At 27.8% G+C, this 17,151-nt stretch overlaps 2 protein-coding genes across 2 annotated transcripts; one reads left to right on the top strand and one right to left on the bottom strand.

Annotated features, from left to right (window-relative positions):
* The first annotated feature begins 2,021 nt into the window (after window positions 1-2,021).
* On the top strand, window positions 2,022-3,344 carry LOC132928029 (E3 ubiquitin-protein ligase TRIM33-like). The gene is made up of 5 exons (XM_060992587.1): window positions 2,022-2,081; window positions 2,172-2,316; window positions 2,391-2,595; window positions 2,665-2,811; window positions 3,174-3,344. The coding sequence occupies exons 1-5, from the start codon at window positions 2,054-2,056 to the stop codon at window positions 3,279-3,281; spliced, it is 633 nt and encodes a 210-aa protein (XP_060848570.1). The 5' UTR covers window positions 2,022-2,053; the 3' UTR covers window positions 3,282-3,344.
* A 4,588-nt stretch (window positions 3,345-7,932) lies between these two features.
* On the bottom strand, window positions 7,933-15,020 carry LOC132924686 (adenylosuccinate synthetase). Its single transcript, XM_060989119.1, is given in 11 exon segments — window positions 7,933-8,635; window positions 9,025-9,145; window positions 9,212-9,338; window positions 9,910-10,034; window positions 10,336-10,490; window positions 10,572-10,777; window positions 11,191-11,339; window positions 12,609-12,683; window positions 12,685-12,740; window positions 13,438-13,540; window positions 14,458-15,020. Coding segments are annotated over 11 exon segments (1,299 nt in total). The 5' UTR covers window positions 14,584-15,020; the 3' UTR covers window positions 7,933-8,579.
* Between the last annotated feature and the right edge of the window lie 2,131 nt (window positions 15,021-17,151).

Here is a 17,151-nt window from a genome sequence, read left to right as displayed (position 1 = left end):
CAAATTTTCTTAATATGCAGATTTATGAATATTCGGTTAAAGTAAAAATACTCACTATTTTCACTAAATTAAATGACTTCTTTTTATATATGGATTCCATCTAAAATAACCAATAATAAGAAAATATTCACAAAGCTTGGAATATTGTTTTAAAGTAAATTATTTACCTTAAATCATCATACTTATTATAATTATTTCTCTTGTTTCAATTATAACTTATAATATTTTTATATGTATTTACAAAATTTGTAAACAATATAACTCCTGGGCCTCCAGATGAATGTACACTCAGTGAAGCCCAGTAATCTTTTTCGATACAAAATAAAACTAAAATTAAATTTAAAAAAATAACATTCTCTTCTAAGTTATATATATTTAGTTGATTGAAATGAATACAAATATAATTATATAAATAGTTGAGTTTAAGTATAAAATATAATAACTGCGATAACCATTATATTAGGTACATAATGCTAATGAAGCACAGGATTTTACTTATAATATTATTATTGTATTATTTTGACATTATTTTTTTTCATTATTTCATATAAATAGTGCTGAAGCTATTTTATAAAACCAAAACAAATCATAGTATACCAATGAACTGCATATTTAATGTACCTATACCTACATAAAAATTAAATTAAAACCAAAATGACCCAAAAATATTGTATTCAATTAGAATTATATGGTCTAATACTCTAGTACCAATATCATTTCCCGGAATAAATATAATTACAATACCTAGTTGGGTATATAAAAACGTTTTTTATGTAGATTCTCTTTATTTATTTATTCTAATAATATGAAATAAAATATGATAAGAAATAGATTTACAAGTATTTCAAAATAGACCTAATCACAGCAGGTTAAAAAGCAAAATTTTGCAACATATTTAGTGCACTATAACATTTACATAATACCTAATAAGGGAATATTTTTTTTTCTATTATAATTACCATTTACCACTCGTTTCACCATTCCCAACGTTTTACCGAAGGTTATTTTAACGTTTGTGTACCTTAAATTTTATAGTTTTGACTAACGATTTTTGATTTTTTTTTTACTACAAAAAGAACAACTTATAATAAACCTTGCATTAAATTTTAAAGATTTTTTGGGAAGCCAAATTTTTTTTATCGGCATTTTAAAAAAAAATTTAGAAAAATCGAAAATTTTAATGGTCTATAAATAGTTTAAAAAAATTCTAAATATTTTGAAATTTTTATCGTAAATAGATAACGCTAATATAAACATTTAGTGAAAATTTCAAGTATTTACAATTGTTCATTTTTGAGTTAGAGGAAAATCAAAAAATCGATTTTGTTGAAAAGTGGTTATGCGTAAAAATTCCCGTTTCCGTTACTTTTTCAAGGTTTTTACTTTTGACCCCGCAAAGTACAAACTAAATTCAATTTCCTTTTCAAAGAGGGGCTAAACTCAGCTAAAGTCAAAAATCAAAGCACTGTTACTACTTTAAAACGTGATGACAGACACAAAAAAAAAAAATTAAAAATTAAAAAAAACAAACATCTTTGTAAAATCAATACATTCATCACTCCGTTTGGAATCTAAAATATTATTATTTTGGTTTCTACTGCGATTGGATGTGATACAATCAGAAAAAAATTTAAAAGCCCGCCAAAATTTGATAAGGCAAACCGCGGTAAAGAAAACAAGTTATCTTGACGTGACCAAATACTTTTTAATAATACATTTGTGTGTTCGAGTTATGAATTGCCGTCCACGTCCAATGTCTATCATCTTCATCACTCGAATACTATTCAAGAATCACAAAGATCTTTATAATTTAGAGATAACGAATTGGTCGTGTTTGTGTACGAAATATCACTTATTATTTTCTATCGTTTCTATCTTTTCGTCGTTCTTTTCTGGAATAGACCTCCAAATATTGTTATTTCACTATCGGGTATATGATTTTTTTTCTAATAGAATATTCAATACCTATCATACATGTGTATAACATATTTATATATTTTTATTAAATTATATTTAGCAGCAACCCAGTTTAAGTGCGATAACACAGGTTAAGATGGACAACGAAATGAATGTAGATTCAGGTATAATTTTAATCATTCAAAATTTAAATATTAATAATGTTGTTGCTTATGTTAAATATTGTTTAATTTAATTTTAATTTTATGTTATAGATTCGTATAGATTATTATGCTCACCTCTTATATACTGTTCATGTTGTAATGATCATGGTGATAGAGAATTAATAAATTGTACTAGATGTATGCGATTTTATCATTATGATTGCCATATTCCTTCAGTAGATCCAGAGCTTGCAAGGTAAAAGTCTAACAGGTATTTTATATTTAAAAGTATATTTTATTTTTCTAATTATTGTATCTTATCTTCCATAGTCCACTAATAAAAAGATGGAGGTGTACACTTTGTCAAGACACTTTAAACATTAGATTACATGCCAATGTCTTACTTAATAAAGATATTAAAGCTTATTTTGTTAGTGGTTATTCTGAACAAAGGATCATTGAATATATATTAATGGTGTTATATTGTCTGAATGAAGACAGTTATCACTATCGTGAATGTTTGAATATTGATATGGTAAGATATATGGATATAACAATAATTTAAATTAGAGTTTAGTAAGACATGATTATATGTGTGTTTTAGTATCCACGGTATTATGAAATAGTAAGTGATCCTATATCATTAAATGATATAAAATGGCGTTTAGAATATACTACACTGTATATATCATTCATCGAACTTCTTAAAGATATAAACAAAGTGTTTACAGATGGAATGTTTTATTATATTGTAAGTATTGTTCTAGTACAATTTTAAACATTAAAATATTAAATTTAAAAGAATGTTAGTATTTTACAAATTAAGTGATGTAAATCTTTATTTTGTAAAATAAAATATAAATTAAATGTTTTTGTAATATATATTACATTAATTCAATGTTTATACCCTAATGATTAAAATATATTTTTTAAGTTTAAATATATTATTTAATAACTAAGATTGTACATTTCATTATTCATACTTACTACATAATATGTTTATATTATATTATTGAAATTTTTGAAGTTATTGGCATTATTTATGACATAGTTTAGAAGGGTTAGAATTTAGTATTCATGTATTTTATTAATATTTCTGATGTATCTTTTTAGGAGGGTGATCCATACCATGAATCTGCAAGACAACTTCAGATTACTTTCTTTCGAATGTTAAGGATATGGTTACCAAAAATTGACTTAACAATTCTACAAAATCCATAATTTAGGCATGTAGTTACTAGTTGACAACTAATATCATTTATACATATATATTTACATGTTATTTTGGAGACAAGGTTTTTTTTTTTAAAGATGAATTTTAATCCTTAGTAATAATTTTGTTTCTAAAAACTTCATTGATTATTTTAGTTTATTTGGTATTTATTAAAAATGTATAATTGGTTATTTTACTTAATATTACTTATTACTTGTAGTTTAATTTTATTTATTTTTTGATAAAAATTATTTATCTTAAAATGCACTTTATTTTTTATTATATTTTTTTTATTTCTTGTTACAAATATTTAAATTTAATTTTCTATTACAATTTATAAGTGATCACTTTTGTAATTAGTTTTATTAAAAAATTTAATAAATGGAACTCATTGTACCTATATTTTATTGAAGAAACATTTCACTGTGTATCCAGAGTTTCAAGAGAAGCTTCTAAAATTGTTAAATAAGTATGAAATAAGGGACAAAATATTAACTAATCATAGATGAAAACCAACTAAATTATTTAGTTGTTTCATAAATATTGATAATACTTGAAAATTTAATACAGACTTCAAAGTAGTTCATATTAAAACAAAATATTTAAGTAAAATTTTTTTTATAGGCATTTCTATTTAATATTTGAACAAAATTACATACATAGACAATGAATAATGATATTAATTATATTGTTATAATTTAAAAACAATAGTAATGGGACCTAAAATGTTAAGCATATTATGAATTTTACCATACTTAATGATATCTTCAAATTTATATGTTAAATAATTTTTAGATATTTCCTATGTATACCATTTACCTTTTAATTCTGTTTTTCGGTTAGCGGGTATTGACTCAAAGTTTAATAACAATTCATTACATTTGCTTATTTCAAGTCTATCTTCATTGTATAATCTTCTTTTTGATAATTTTAAGTTTGTATTTATATATTTGAATTATACTAAGTATGTAAACTATAATAAAAAGTAAAAACATAAATATGAATTATTTTTTCTTTTTCAAGCCATAGCTTCTGGAGACAAACCATTTCTACATTATAGTTATAAAAGAGCACAAAATACAAAAAAATGTTTTGTATGAACTACTTACACTCTGTTCTTGTTGTTATCAACAGATTGTTAAACTAAATAATTGCGTTAGTTGTAATAGATCCAATCATAATGATTAATGACTGTCATATTTCTTTAATAGATCAGGAGCTTACACCTAACAAGTACTTAAAAAAGTATTTTTTATTTTTATGACTATTGTACTTTACCTTTCATAGTCCATCAATGAAAACGTGAAAGTATACAGTATACACTTTACCAAAAAATTAAATTACATTTCAATATCTAACTAAAAAAGAATATCAAAGCCTAGTAATGTAGCTGGAACTCAATCAGAGGGGGTGGACTTTTTAAAAAAAACTAATATACCACAAAATATTGTTAGGAATTCAAAATTTTCCATTTATTATTTAACCAATTGCTTACCATTTATTTGTTGTTATAAAAAAAAATGTATGATATACATATTACACTTAAATCCTAAGGTTATGTAACACTCCTACCGCGGCCAAATTTGAGTCCTTGACAGGTTAAAATAAAATAAAATGAAGAAATACATATAGGTCCTAGGTACCTATATAAACATATAAATTGTACAATAAACCAGAAAAAAAAATATTTACAACAATTTTCATAGTAATATAGATCTATATTTTACTAAATTTATTTATGATTGATTCAATGTCCACTTCAATATCTCTAAAGATATTTAATAAAGCCAAACCAGTTAGTCGTTCTGGTATACACCTATGCCCCCCCCCCCACAACTATGCCACTGTCACAGCCTATGCTTTTAGTGGTCATTCTGAACAATAAGTCCTTGAATATATATTATGTTTTAATGGTGTGGTATTGTCAAAAAGAAGATAGTGAATTAGTGAACACTAATGAGAATGTTTGAATAGAAAGCTTGTAACCATAGGCGTGAATATTTTTATGGGCATAATAAAATTTCAAATTTGTGTAGGTATGTAATTAATTATAGCATTGATTATAAATACTAGTATTTATAATCAATCGTAATAAGTTCGAGATCATGAAAATATTATTTGTTGTAATATAATGAAATAATATTAAAATCATTTATGTACCATTACAGCAATTTTATTAATTTATTCATCTAACAAAAATATTGTGTACAAAATAATAAGTAGTACTATATCATTTTATTTTTATAAACATTGTGTTTATTTAATATTAAGATAAGCGAACCTGCATCAGCAGACTCGTGGAAAAACTTGGTCATTGATGAATTCAAAATTATGGGAATTCTCTATTCCATTTCTCCATATCTTTTTGGTTTACCTCTCCTTATTTTCCTTCAATATTCATTATTCAATAATTTTTATAAAAATATTTACTCTCTAAATTATTTATCCTCTTAATATAGTTTGAATGACTATCTCATATAATGATATAATATTCCCTCATTGGCTTCATTTAATCCACAATTGATAAGTTCTTAACTATACCTAACATTAATTTCTAATTTTATTCTTCTTGGCATTTTCATATCTACTACACTTGTGTTGTATTTTACTGTCCCTAGAGTTCAATATTTCAATTTTTCACTTATAATTAAATTAATATTGATTGTATACAACGTATACCCAATCTGTAATTTAAAAAAAAAACGTTGCTTGTACTGAAATTGAGAAACAATTTAAGTTCAAATGTTAGGTTTAACCACTTTCATCAACTTAAATGGTAAGTTTGTGTTATTAATGTAGATTTACTAAGAATCTTAAAAAAATTAATCATTTTAAATATTTTAACTTAATAAGTTTAGTAAAACAAACATGGATATCTGAAGTAAAGAACTAACCAGTTCTGCAAGATACATTACACTTAAATTATGCTTATTGATGGTAGTACCATGTTCAATTAATAAAAGTAATATACGTACCTCTTAGATGATAAAGATCAGGAGCAAGAAAATATATTACATACCTACAAAACTCATATTAGTTTTAGCCGTAGTTGTGTTGTTGTATATGATGATCAGTGATGGGAAAGTTCTTTTTAAAAATAAGCTACAAGTTCAAGTTCAAGACATTAAATCTGAACAAGTATATAAATAGTTCAAAATTTAGATGTTATATTAGAAATAACCATAGGTAAATAGTTATTTAGCAATGGAAATAACTAATTTGCCGAATTAATTAATTTATTTATTTTCGTTAAGATGTTATCATTTTATCAGTTTTAATTTTTATTAACTTATAATAATAACTGTATGCCTCATAGAGTATTTCTCTATGGCAAGGCTGTACATAATAGTATTTATCACTAACTAATGATATACTTTAGTAATTGTAATAAGTATAAGGTTTATGGGTTTGTTTGTTTTTTTGTTATTTAGGCAAATATAGCCACGATAAAGAGTATTAAACATTTAATATCATAATAAATAAGATCTTAATTCACATTCAAGATCATTTCTTGAGAATTTAACTCATTCATGTCAATTTCACATAATATGAATCGCGGTTGTGAACGGGTATTAGAATACACGGGCACACAGAGCCCAGATATCCGGGTAAAAAATATATTAAAGCCCGTGTATTTAATATCCGTGTATAATACCCGTGTATACCCGTGCATATATTGTATATTAATAAATTCAGAATTCAGATATACTTTAATATAAATATTTTTTTTGCTAACTTTTCCTAACTCTTTATACGAGTCTTTATAAAATTAAATAGCACAACAAGTTAATTATATTAATACTCATTTATTATAAGTTATTTTTATAGTTATTAGTTATGCTTAAAAATTAGTATGATGCATTTGTTTATCGTATAATATTATATAGGCATAAACACTAAAAGCTATAAGTATAATAATATATAAGAGAGTAATATTAAAACTGGTTTTAAGATTCAAACATAAATATTCGCAAAGTTATCTTATCACCAATTTTATTGCATTACATTTACGTACCTACTACCTATGTATGCTTTTTATCTAAACATTTTTGGTGATTTTAAAATTGCTCAATACGGTTTTATTTAAATATATGAGTATTTAACACGTTGACTGCCACATGGCCGCCGGCGGTCATTCAATTGGTATTTGTTTCACGCCAAGAATATTTTTCAATGTATTCTAAATTTGTATACCCAAATATTTAAAAAAATAGAAAAATAGAAAAAAATGTATTATATCAAAAAAAAAATTGTAATAATTCCTGTTACGCCACGGTCCTTATTTTAGTGCATTATTGTAGCGCCATAGAAAAGTTAATAATATAAAACCAAATGCATTTATGGTCGCCGGCGGTCATATGGCGTGGTAGTAATGATGAACTATGGGCGCCGGCGGTCACAAATGCATAAAATTTGAGAATTACAGATGACCGCCGGCGGCCATGTCACAGTCAACGTGTTAAGGACACGGGTATTTTTATAACACGGGCTTTAACCCCGTCATAGGTAAAAACACGGGTATCCGTATAGTTCATTACACGTGTAATTGCGACCTCTAATATGAACGCATTCTTTCCCATCACTGATGATAATATTAAACATTCAGATATAAGTTACAAAATCATTTAAGTGATGAAAATTAAAAATAATAACAGCTCATACAGGTGTGGTAAAATGTTTAATGGTGTTTTTAAGTATACATCATAAAATTCAACGAAATATTTTTTTTTTTTTTTAAATATGTTTAACAATGTAACAACATGGAAAACAATAGACGTATTTACAATTATAAAAAAAAATATATTAAAAAATATTTATTACCAGAAAAATTTTTCCAATTAAAATTTTCATCGGAGAAAATAATATTAAGTGCAACATTATTTAATTGAAACAATAACAATACACAATGGTTATTAATTTAAAATAAAAATAGAAACACTTATTCTGATTTTTATGTATTATAATTTTGTTTATAAGTATTCAAGCCATTATTATACCACATTTTATGTTATCTAAATTGTAATTTTGAACTTAACTCCAAATACACATACATTTTAAATATAAATTAAATTCTGATTTTATTGTTTGTATTATTTATCCGGTCCAAGTTCTGGTCTTGTTAACTAGTTTGATAAAAGTTGAAGTTTAAAGGAAGTATATTTTAATTGTATAATAATTGTATACAATTCAACAGTTGAAATTTAAGAGCATAAAAAACGTAATTTGTGCCTTAACATTTACCAACTTGAGTAATAACTTGATAAAATTAAGCTTATTCAGTGAATATTTAAAAAAAGAAAAAAAGATCAATTATCAACATTAATCATTGATTCTCTTCCTTGGCCAACTCCAACCCATTTAACTGAAAAAAATAACAATATATACATGTATATTTTAATTTATAATTGTATTAATATTAACTACTAATAAAATATAAATATATATTTTACTGTGAAACAAATAAAATTATAATATAATATAGTATAATAAAATTTTGTAAGTAACTTTGCCTCATTAAAAATAACAAATTGACATTACTTATAATAATGTTCTTGTATAAAAATAAAGTTATTTTATTAAAATGTATTTAAATTAATTTTTAAAAATACTACCACTTAATATTTTAATTTCATAACTCTCATTACTTTTGTAAATAATTTTTATGTTATATGTTTGACAAATAATATGTAATTAAAATAGTCAAAGAAACATTAGAAAAAAAATTAAAAAATTAAATATTGTTTTAATTACCTGGTACATCAAGGAGTTCTGTGATAGTATACACAAATTTTCTTGCATTTTCTGGTAAGTCATTGAAGTGCCTTATGCCACTAATATTAGTTTTCCAACCCGGCAAAGTTAAATATTTAACCTAAACAATTAAATTTATGATCATATTGCATAATTAAAATAACAATTATTATGAATTTAAACATACTTCAACAGAAGAAAGTTCAAATAAACTGGACGGATAATAATTGAGCGCCTTTCCATTCAACTGATATTCTACTCCAATTTTTACTTCATCAAAAGTATCCAATATGTCAAGTTTGGTCAAACAAATTCTGAAAATGTAGTATAATTATTAGTTATTTAATGTTAAATAGATTAACATTGTTGTTAAATTATTTTAACCAAAAGGTTAAAAAATTAACATAATAATAATAATAATTATTATTATTATATTATTTTTTTTTTTTTGTTGGGTTACACAAATAATTGAGATCAAGTTGAATATCATAACTAATCTTACTTTTTAAATTGATGTTAATATTGTTTAGTGTTAACAGAAAAAGATAATAATAATATGTCATTGATCATAAATGATAGGTTTTTATTTAACTTGATAATCCATGAATTGATTTGAAATATAAACTACACCTTATTAGTTTTTACTTATGATATAATTGTTTGTTAACCAAATACTAATTATTTAATATAATACTATTATCTTAAATTAAATCATGTACATTATTAAAGAATTATTTAAATTGTCGCCGAAAAAAGTTAACATGCTATAATATATTAGTTTATCTTAATGATGACAAATTAACTAATCTATGTTATTGCTATTATGTTTTAAAACAATACCGATATTAACGAATTGCCATAGTTTTATGTATAAAAAATTCTTACTTAGTATATCCATTGACCATCGAAGTATATTTTAGAAGTGGTATATCCAACCATCCACAACGACGCTTGCGCTTAGTTGTAACACCAATTTCATTTCCAATCGTCTGTAGCTTGTCACCAACATCCTAAACGAATTCAAAAACATTTAACAAACTATTTTTATTTTAAAATACAAACTAATATCATAATTTAAGTTCTATGTAATTAATACTGTTTTAAATATAATAGTAAAATTAAATTAAATTAAAATAATAGAATACTTTGAAATTTAATTATAGTAATAGTAATAATTATTAAACATTTTAATATTTGTTATGTAATTTAGATATAGAATAGTTTAATAACTATATTAAATAAAACAAATGAAGTAGAAGTAAAAATATTCTTTTTACATGATTTAATATTTTATGTATAACAAATATTTACATCAAATAACTCTGTTGGGAATGGCCCATCGCCAACTCTTGTAGTATATGCTTTGACAACTCCAATAACATCACCAATTCTTGATGGAGGTAAACCAAGACCAGTACAAACACCACCAATACTACAATTTGACGATGTTACATATGGATATGTACCTACACAGTTTTCAAAACCATTTAAATACTTTAGTCATTAACTGATTATCAAACAAATATTTTATAAATCAATGATGTTACCAAAATCAATGTCTAACATCGCTGCATTGGCACCTTCCACCAAAATTCGTTTTCCTTCTTTTAATGCGGAATGCAAATATCCAACAGTTTCCACTACTAATGGTCTTAATTCATTAGCATAATATTCATATTTCTTTAGTTCTTCTTCTGTATCAACTTCTAGTAATGGAAACATTCGTTTATGTATATCGACCAAATTGTAAAACCTTAAAATATAAATATAATTATAACACTATTAATATCATGATATTAAAATAAATTTAATTTCATAATAGGTAGCTTAAATTAATATTAATAAAAATACAAGATTTAAATTTTCTATACAAAATGTAAGGACTTGTAATAGGTAATCATTATTATGATACATATGGAAATTTGTCAAATTGTTTTGACCAATATTACCAATGATTTTAGTCAACATTAATAAAACATTTATATGGGTACACATAACATAATAAAATTAACCTATAACTGCAGTTTGTAATTTAGTTTTACATTATAACTTGCAAAAAAAAAATGTATTTATTTTATTAAATATGGATTCATATATACTTAAAAATTAACTATTACAAAGCCTTATATATTGTTTAATTTTCAACTAATTAGAAACTTAACTAACTTTTCTTTAAACATGTTGAAATCTCCAAGTAAATCTGCTAATCTTAGACCATTTCTAGTAGCCTTAGAAGCATAAGTTGGCCCAATACCTTTCTTCGTAGTTCCCAAAGACTTTTTACCCTTTTCCATTTCTTGGAGCCCATCCACTTGCTATATTTAAAAAATATATAAATAAATACATTCATAATCATGATATAAAATTAGTGTAAGATAAAATGACCCTTTAACCTTGTCTAAATATTTTAAGTTATATAGGTTATTTGAAGTTCATAGACTTGTTTACCTACTATTACTTAAAATATTACGATAATAGCTTTAATAATTTACATAGAATAAGAATTTAATATTCATACTCAACATGGAGCAAAAATCTTTATAAACAATTGTCATTATGAAAACATGCAATATAACAATTTAGTTGGTACCAGACACATACAAATACAAAATATTCTAATGGCATAATAAAATAAGTCATAAATGCAGTAATTATATGAATACAAGTTATATAGGTATTACTCTTATAAATAAAAAATTAATTACACGTAATTCATATAAGTTTAAAAATTGCATAACTATGTCCATGTCCAACTAATTTATTAACAAATAAGTTACAATTAAGAGGATGCCAGCGTAGTATTTGTTATCTCTCTCTAACCCACGTGCAACATAGCAAATCTTATGTTCACAAAAATGACTATAACTATATTAATTTCTCAAATTAGAGTAATATGACCTATTATAGAATTTTAAGTTTAGAACGTTATCTAGGGCATCTCATAAGTGTTTTATTATATTATTTTTATTTTAAAGCGAGTTATGAGTATGTTAAAATTGTAAATTGTTTATACATGTTAAAAAACTCATAACTAGCTTTAAAATAAAAATAATATAATAAAACGCTTATGAGATGCCCTAGATAAAGTTCTTAACTTTAAATTCTATAATAGGTCATATCACTCTAATTTGAGAAATTAATATGGTTATAGTCATTTTTGTGAATGTAAGATTTGCTATGTTGCGCGTAGGTTAGAGAGAGAGAGATAACAAATACTACGCTGGCATCCTCTTAACAGTTAATAATGGACTAAAAATAATGACATAACAATAATAATGTCATTGTTTCTGTGGTTTAAGTATTAATATACTATGGATATAAATATAAATTATGTTATAGATCAGTATAACCAAGTGTATTTTAAAATCAAATTAAAATATTAAATAAAGCTAGATTAATATAAAAAGTACCAATCATTAATATTTATAACTCTATAAGTATATCTACTATTATAATTTCAATTACTTTAAATAAATAAAAATTACTATTTTTATTTTATTCTGTATTTGCATGTCCCTAAATCTTTTTTTTTATAAATAATATATACATATTAGTTTAAATAAAAGTTAATGTATTCGGGCTACCTGATGGAAATCAAACACAAGATGAGCACGATCAGAAATCAACAATCGTTTCTTCCAGTCCAATAGCCCTTTTTTTTTCATTTTTACTGCACTCATCGAATAATCCTGGGAGATGGATAACAACTCCATTACCTATTATATTTTGAACACACAAAATATTTATTTTATGTTAAAATTAAATAAATTAATATAAAATAATGAAATTTATAATTCAGACAGTTATTGCTAGTTGGCTATAGATACAAGCGAATAAAAGTTTCACTATATTAAATTACTAAGTTATTATTACCCAGATAATTACAATTATAAAAGAAATGAATTAAAAGTGTTTCCCGCCGTTTTACAAAAAGTATTACACAGATTGTACTAATAAACAAATGTCATAAAATTGGAAAATGTCCAACATTTGTTAAGTAAATGACAAATAAACTAACGGTTAATTTTCAACTAAAATAATGAACGATTCATAGATCTTTTCGATGAAAAATTATCATTACTAACAAATTTATGATAATAAAAATGTAACACTGGTATATGATGAATTAAGAAAAGTAAGTCCAGTCCATTTATCTTTTTGTAGTATTTACTTATTTAGCTTTTTTTTAATATTATAAAATGTAAAGATAAAGATATAAAGACTTTGTATAGAATATTTCTGTGCTAAATAATGCTTCCGTGTACTAAATACGTTTATTATTCTCTTTATTATATTTAGATTGGTGGATACTTTAGTTTAAATCTTATTTACTTATGGTAGGTATATTATAATTCTCAAGTATGTACCTAATACCTAACTTACAAGCAACAATTATAAAAGAATATATCTTACCAATAACAGATTTGCAATTTGGATTTATAATTCCACTAGGCAATAAGTGAAAATCAAATTCCTTATTATCCACAACAACAGTATGGCCTGCATTGTTTCCTCCCTAAAATAAAAACTTAACACTTAATAAGAAATTAACCTCAATTAGATATTATGTGATACTGTTATTACACGTAGTATTACAATAACTCAATGCATTTATTTTGAAAAATAATAATAGTTTAACTTTGATGTTAAATATAATCGATAAGATGTTTATAATAAACATAATGAACAAAAAAAAAAAAAATTGTGAGAATATGTTGCAACCCGAGGAAAAGAGGAAGACAATTTTTAATAGTGGTTGGTTGTCAGTGTAATTTAAAGACAGTGAATTCGGCCTACATAACATTTAATTGTATTTGTGTTGGAGGTAATAAAACGCATTGCCATCGCACAGTGTTTAAGCCAAGACGACCAGGTCTTGCATTAAAATATATATATATATATATAATTTTTCAACGAAGGAGAAGAAAAATAATATAAAAATAACACCTAGGTTGGGTGGCATGCAATGACGTGAAAAATATCATAAAAGAAAAGAAGGCCAAAAGACGTGTTGGAGATGGAAAAAATTCGAAATTATTTTGGCACTGTGCGGAGGATTTTTATTTAAATATATTTTTTGATGTGTAATGCCTCTCTCGTTTCTGTGTGCGAATGCAAAAGATGAACACTGCGCGTTGACCTTATGGTCGCGAAGGTAAAATGATAAAATGTAGATAATAATAAAAATATAGAGCCGTCTGCCGCGCACCAGCAACCTTGAAAGTTATTATTATTATTATTATTATTATTGTTGTTGTTGCGATCGCAGCGGGACGGCCGTCAAAATCTCACGCGGCCGAGTGACACAAAATGGTCGGTAAAAAAAAAAAAAGAAAGAAAAAATACATCGCGTTCGGCGGTTTGGTCGTCCGTCGTACCTTTATATTTATATATTATATATGTTATAGTAACGTGCACACGGCTTTTGCTCACCTGACACCTGCACACGAGGTCCGCGTCGGTGGCTAACATATCGACCACCTTGCCTTTGCCCTCGTCGCCCCACTGGGCGCCCAGAACGACGGTCACCTTGTTGGCGTCGGTACCGTTGACGGCCATGATCGCGGCGAACGAAAAAGATTGGAAAAAACGATTACCGGACGGCGGGCCGTCGACGCGATCGACTTTTTCCGGCGATTGTCTCGTCGAAAGAGCGTGTGCGAATAAAATAAATGACCGATGGACCGGACCACGGGAGTCGCGGGTTTCCGGTGCCCGAAACGGCGCGAGTCTGACGATCGAATGATTTCGTGTTAGACGCGTCTCGACCGGCCGGCTGTCATTGTACACGCGGAGGGACGTCCCCGTCAACGGCGCGGGATAATGATCGACGGCGGCGAAGAGGTGGAGCAGAGGGGGGAAGAGATCGGCCAATGTCTGATAAACGACTAAAGCGCCAAACGGAACGACGTCGTCCGCGCGCGCAAATCGTCGTCGTCGTCGTCGTCGTCGGTGGCGGCGGCGGCTGTTGTCGGGGACCGGCGGCGGCGGTAGGCGCGGGAATACAGTGTGGTCGTCGTTGTCTTCGTAGATATCGAGTTATCGGCGGTGAAGACGACCGGCTACGACGAGCAGCAGTCGCTATCGCTATTTTTTTTATCATATTATTATTACTATTATTGTTATCACCGCCGTGCACGGGCCCGCCCGGCCCGACCACCCACAATATTATTACACACTCACACGCGCGCGCGCGTCAAAGACGTCAGAGGCTTCCGATGTGCGTTCGGCGGTGTTCGTGTTGTTGCACGACCGCCGCCCAAATACACTTAACCCACATATTATTATAATATATTTTATTATTTTTTTTTTTTTTTAGTACTCTTTGACCCGATCGCCCGGGATTCGCGGGATTGATAACGGAACGCCGACCATGCGTATTGCACATTCGCACGACACGACGTTATTAGATGTTAATAATTTATTACCTACGATTTTACGAACGAGTTTTGCGCGACATCGTTCGAAAAAAAGGATAGGCCGCACAACGCAGTAGGTATTGAGTTGTTGTGTACGCGCGTCGTGTATAACGATTTTGCTTGCGATCGGGAGGCCGCCGCACGTGTCGCCGTCGCGTGAATGACAGCTGCAGCTTATCGCGTGCGTGTCGTCATGCTCAATACCCGTACCATACGTGTGCCATGACCTACGGGGAACGCGCTTTTCGATGTGTCCCGAGCGGAAAACGACCAGAAATATTCAATTAAATAGGCTAAGGGGAAAAAAACCGGTCGTGATATTTTTATTACGTGTACCTATACGAGTATACGACCGTTTTCGGGAATTGGGTAAACCAAATTCACGCGCCGCCCTGTGTGGGTGGTCAGGGCCGGGTCGTGTGGGTGGGTGGTCTGCGGGCAAATGGACATCGGAAATTTGAAAAGCGAAACGACCGATTATAATCGCTACTCAGTACTCGTAGCCATCCCCCGATCGCCGGCAACGGCGCGCACAAGAGCCGCACGCCTCCCGGTACCCAGTCGGTTATCAGTGTTACCGCTTCGCGTTTCGTGTAGGTACTCGTGTTTCGCATTTGCAACGCGTAGTCGTTCGCCGTTGCACCTATGACCTATAATACATATATATTATATACGCGGTCGTTGTACCAAACTACCAAAAGTGTAGTAGTGTAGTCGTGTACTTGTGTAAAATATCTTCCCTACAATAATCCGATTTTATTTTTTCCCGTTCGCCCATCGACAGTCTTGTATATCATCTATTCTAGATGACGGACAATGTATTTTTATTTGTTTTGTTTTTTATGAAGAAAACCGATGAAATCATTTGCAACTTCTGTCATAACTCGAAAAACACTTGACCAGCAATTTCCATTTCTTACGCTTGATTTCGAATATTTCGATCCTTAAAATGAATGTTACGTAGATACCAGTGTTTGGAAAGAACGTCGTTCATGAACGCACCGTTCATATATATAGTGAACGATATGTGAACGTCATTCGTATTTTCAAATAGTACGTGAACGTGAATGACGTTGATATTTTTAATGAATTCGATCGATTTTTAAGACGTTCAATTTATTTATCATTTAATAAATATATGTATAAAATATATTATAATAATATTTTCCCGTTATAATTCCTATGATATTTATTTGATTTTAACTCAAATAACATGTCAGATATTAAAAATATAATTCAGATACTTTATAAATTGTATATACTCTGGGAGTCTATATATTCTATATATGTACTCTATAACTCTAAATTGTATTTTTATTTTTGGGTTGAGTCGTATATGTTTATGGGCTTTTATATTTACTGCAGGTTATCGATTCATAAAAAAAATTTTAAAAATTAAATGAACGGCCCATTGGACATGTTCATTTCTTGAAAGAACGTGAACTTGAACGGGTTCGTTTGAAAAAACACGAACGTGAACGAGTTCCTTTTTTTAGTGAACGTTCCGAACACTGGTAGATAGTATAGACACTAGTTAGACCTGATGTACTTCGATACGGACAGTAGACACTGTAAGCACTTTAGTGGTTATAAATGCTATTATTATACACACCTATACCCAGAACTGAATTATTGAGAATTAGAGCCGCCTTGAACAATATATATTTGGTGCCCTTTTAAATAAGGAGCTATCGAAACAATAACGTGC

Source organism: Rhopalosiphum padi, chromosome 3, assembly GCF_020882245.1.
Source record: "Rhopalosiphum padi isolate XX-2018 chromosome 3, ASM2088224v1, whole genome shotgun sequence".
NCBI classification, from domain to species: domain Eukaryota; kingdom Metazoa; phylum Arthropoda; class Insecta; order Hemiptera; family Aphididae; genus Rhopalosiphum; species Rhopalosiphum padi.
Note: the sequence above shows the minus strand (reverse complement) of the source record. Positions and strands in the feature narration are given on the sequence as shown.

What these genes read in the sequence shown, in the direction of transcription:
- LOC132928029 (XM_060992587.1), top strand. Translation starts at nt 2,054, where the DNA reads ATGGACAACGAAATGAATGTAGATTCAG. An exon ending in GTAGATCCAGAGCTTGCAAG is followed by an intron (nt 2,317 to 2,390) that starts GTAAAAGTCTAA and finishes TATCTTCCATAG; the next exon opens with TCCACTAATAAAAAGATGGA. An exon ending in AATGTTTGAATATTGATATG is followed by an intron (nt 2,596 to 2,664) that starts GTAAGATATATG and finishes TGTGTGTTTTAG; the next exon opens with TATCCACGGTATTATGAAAT.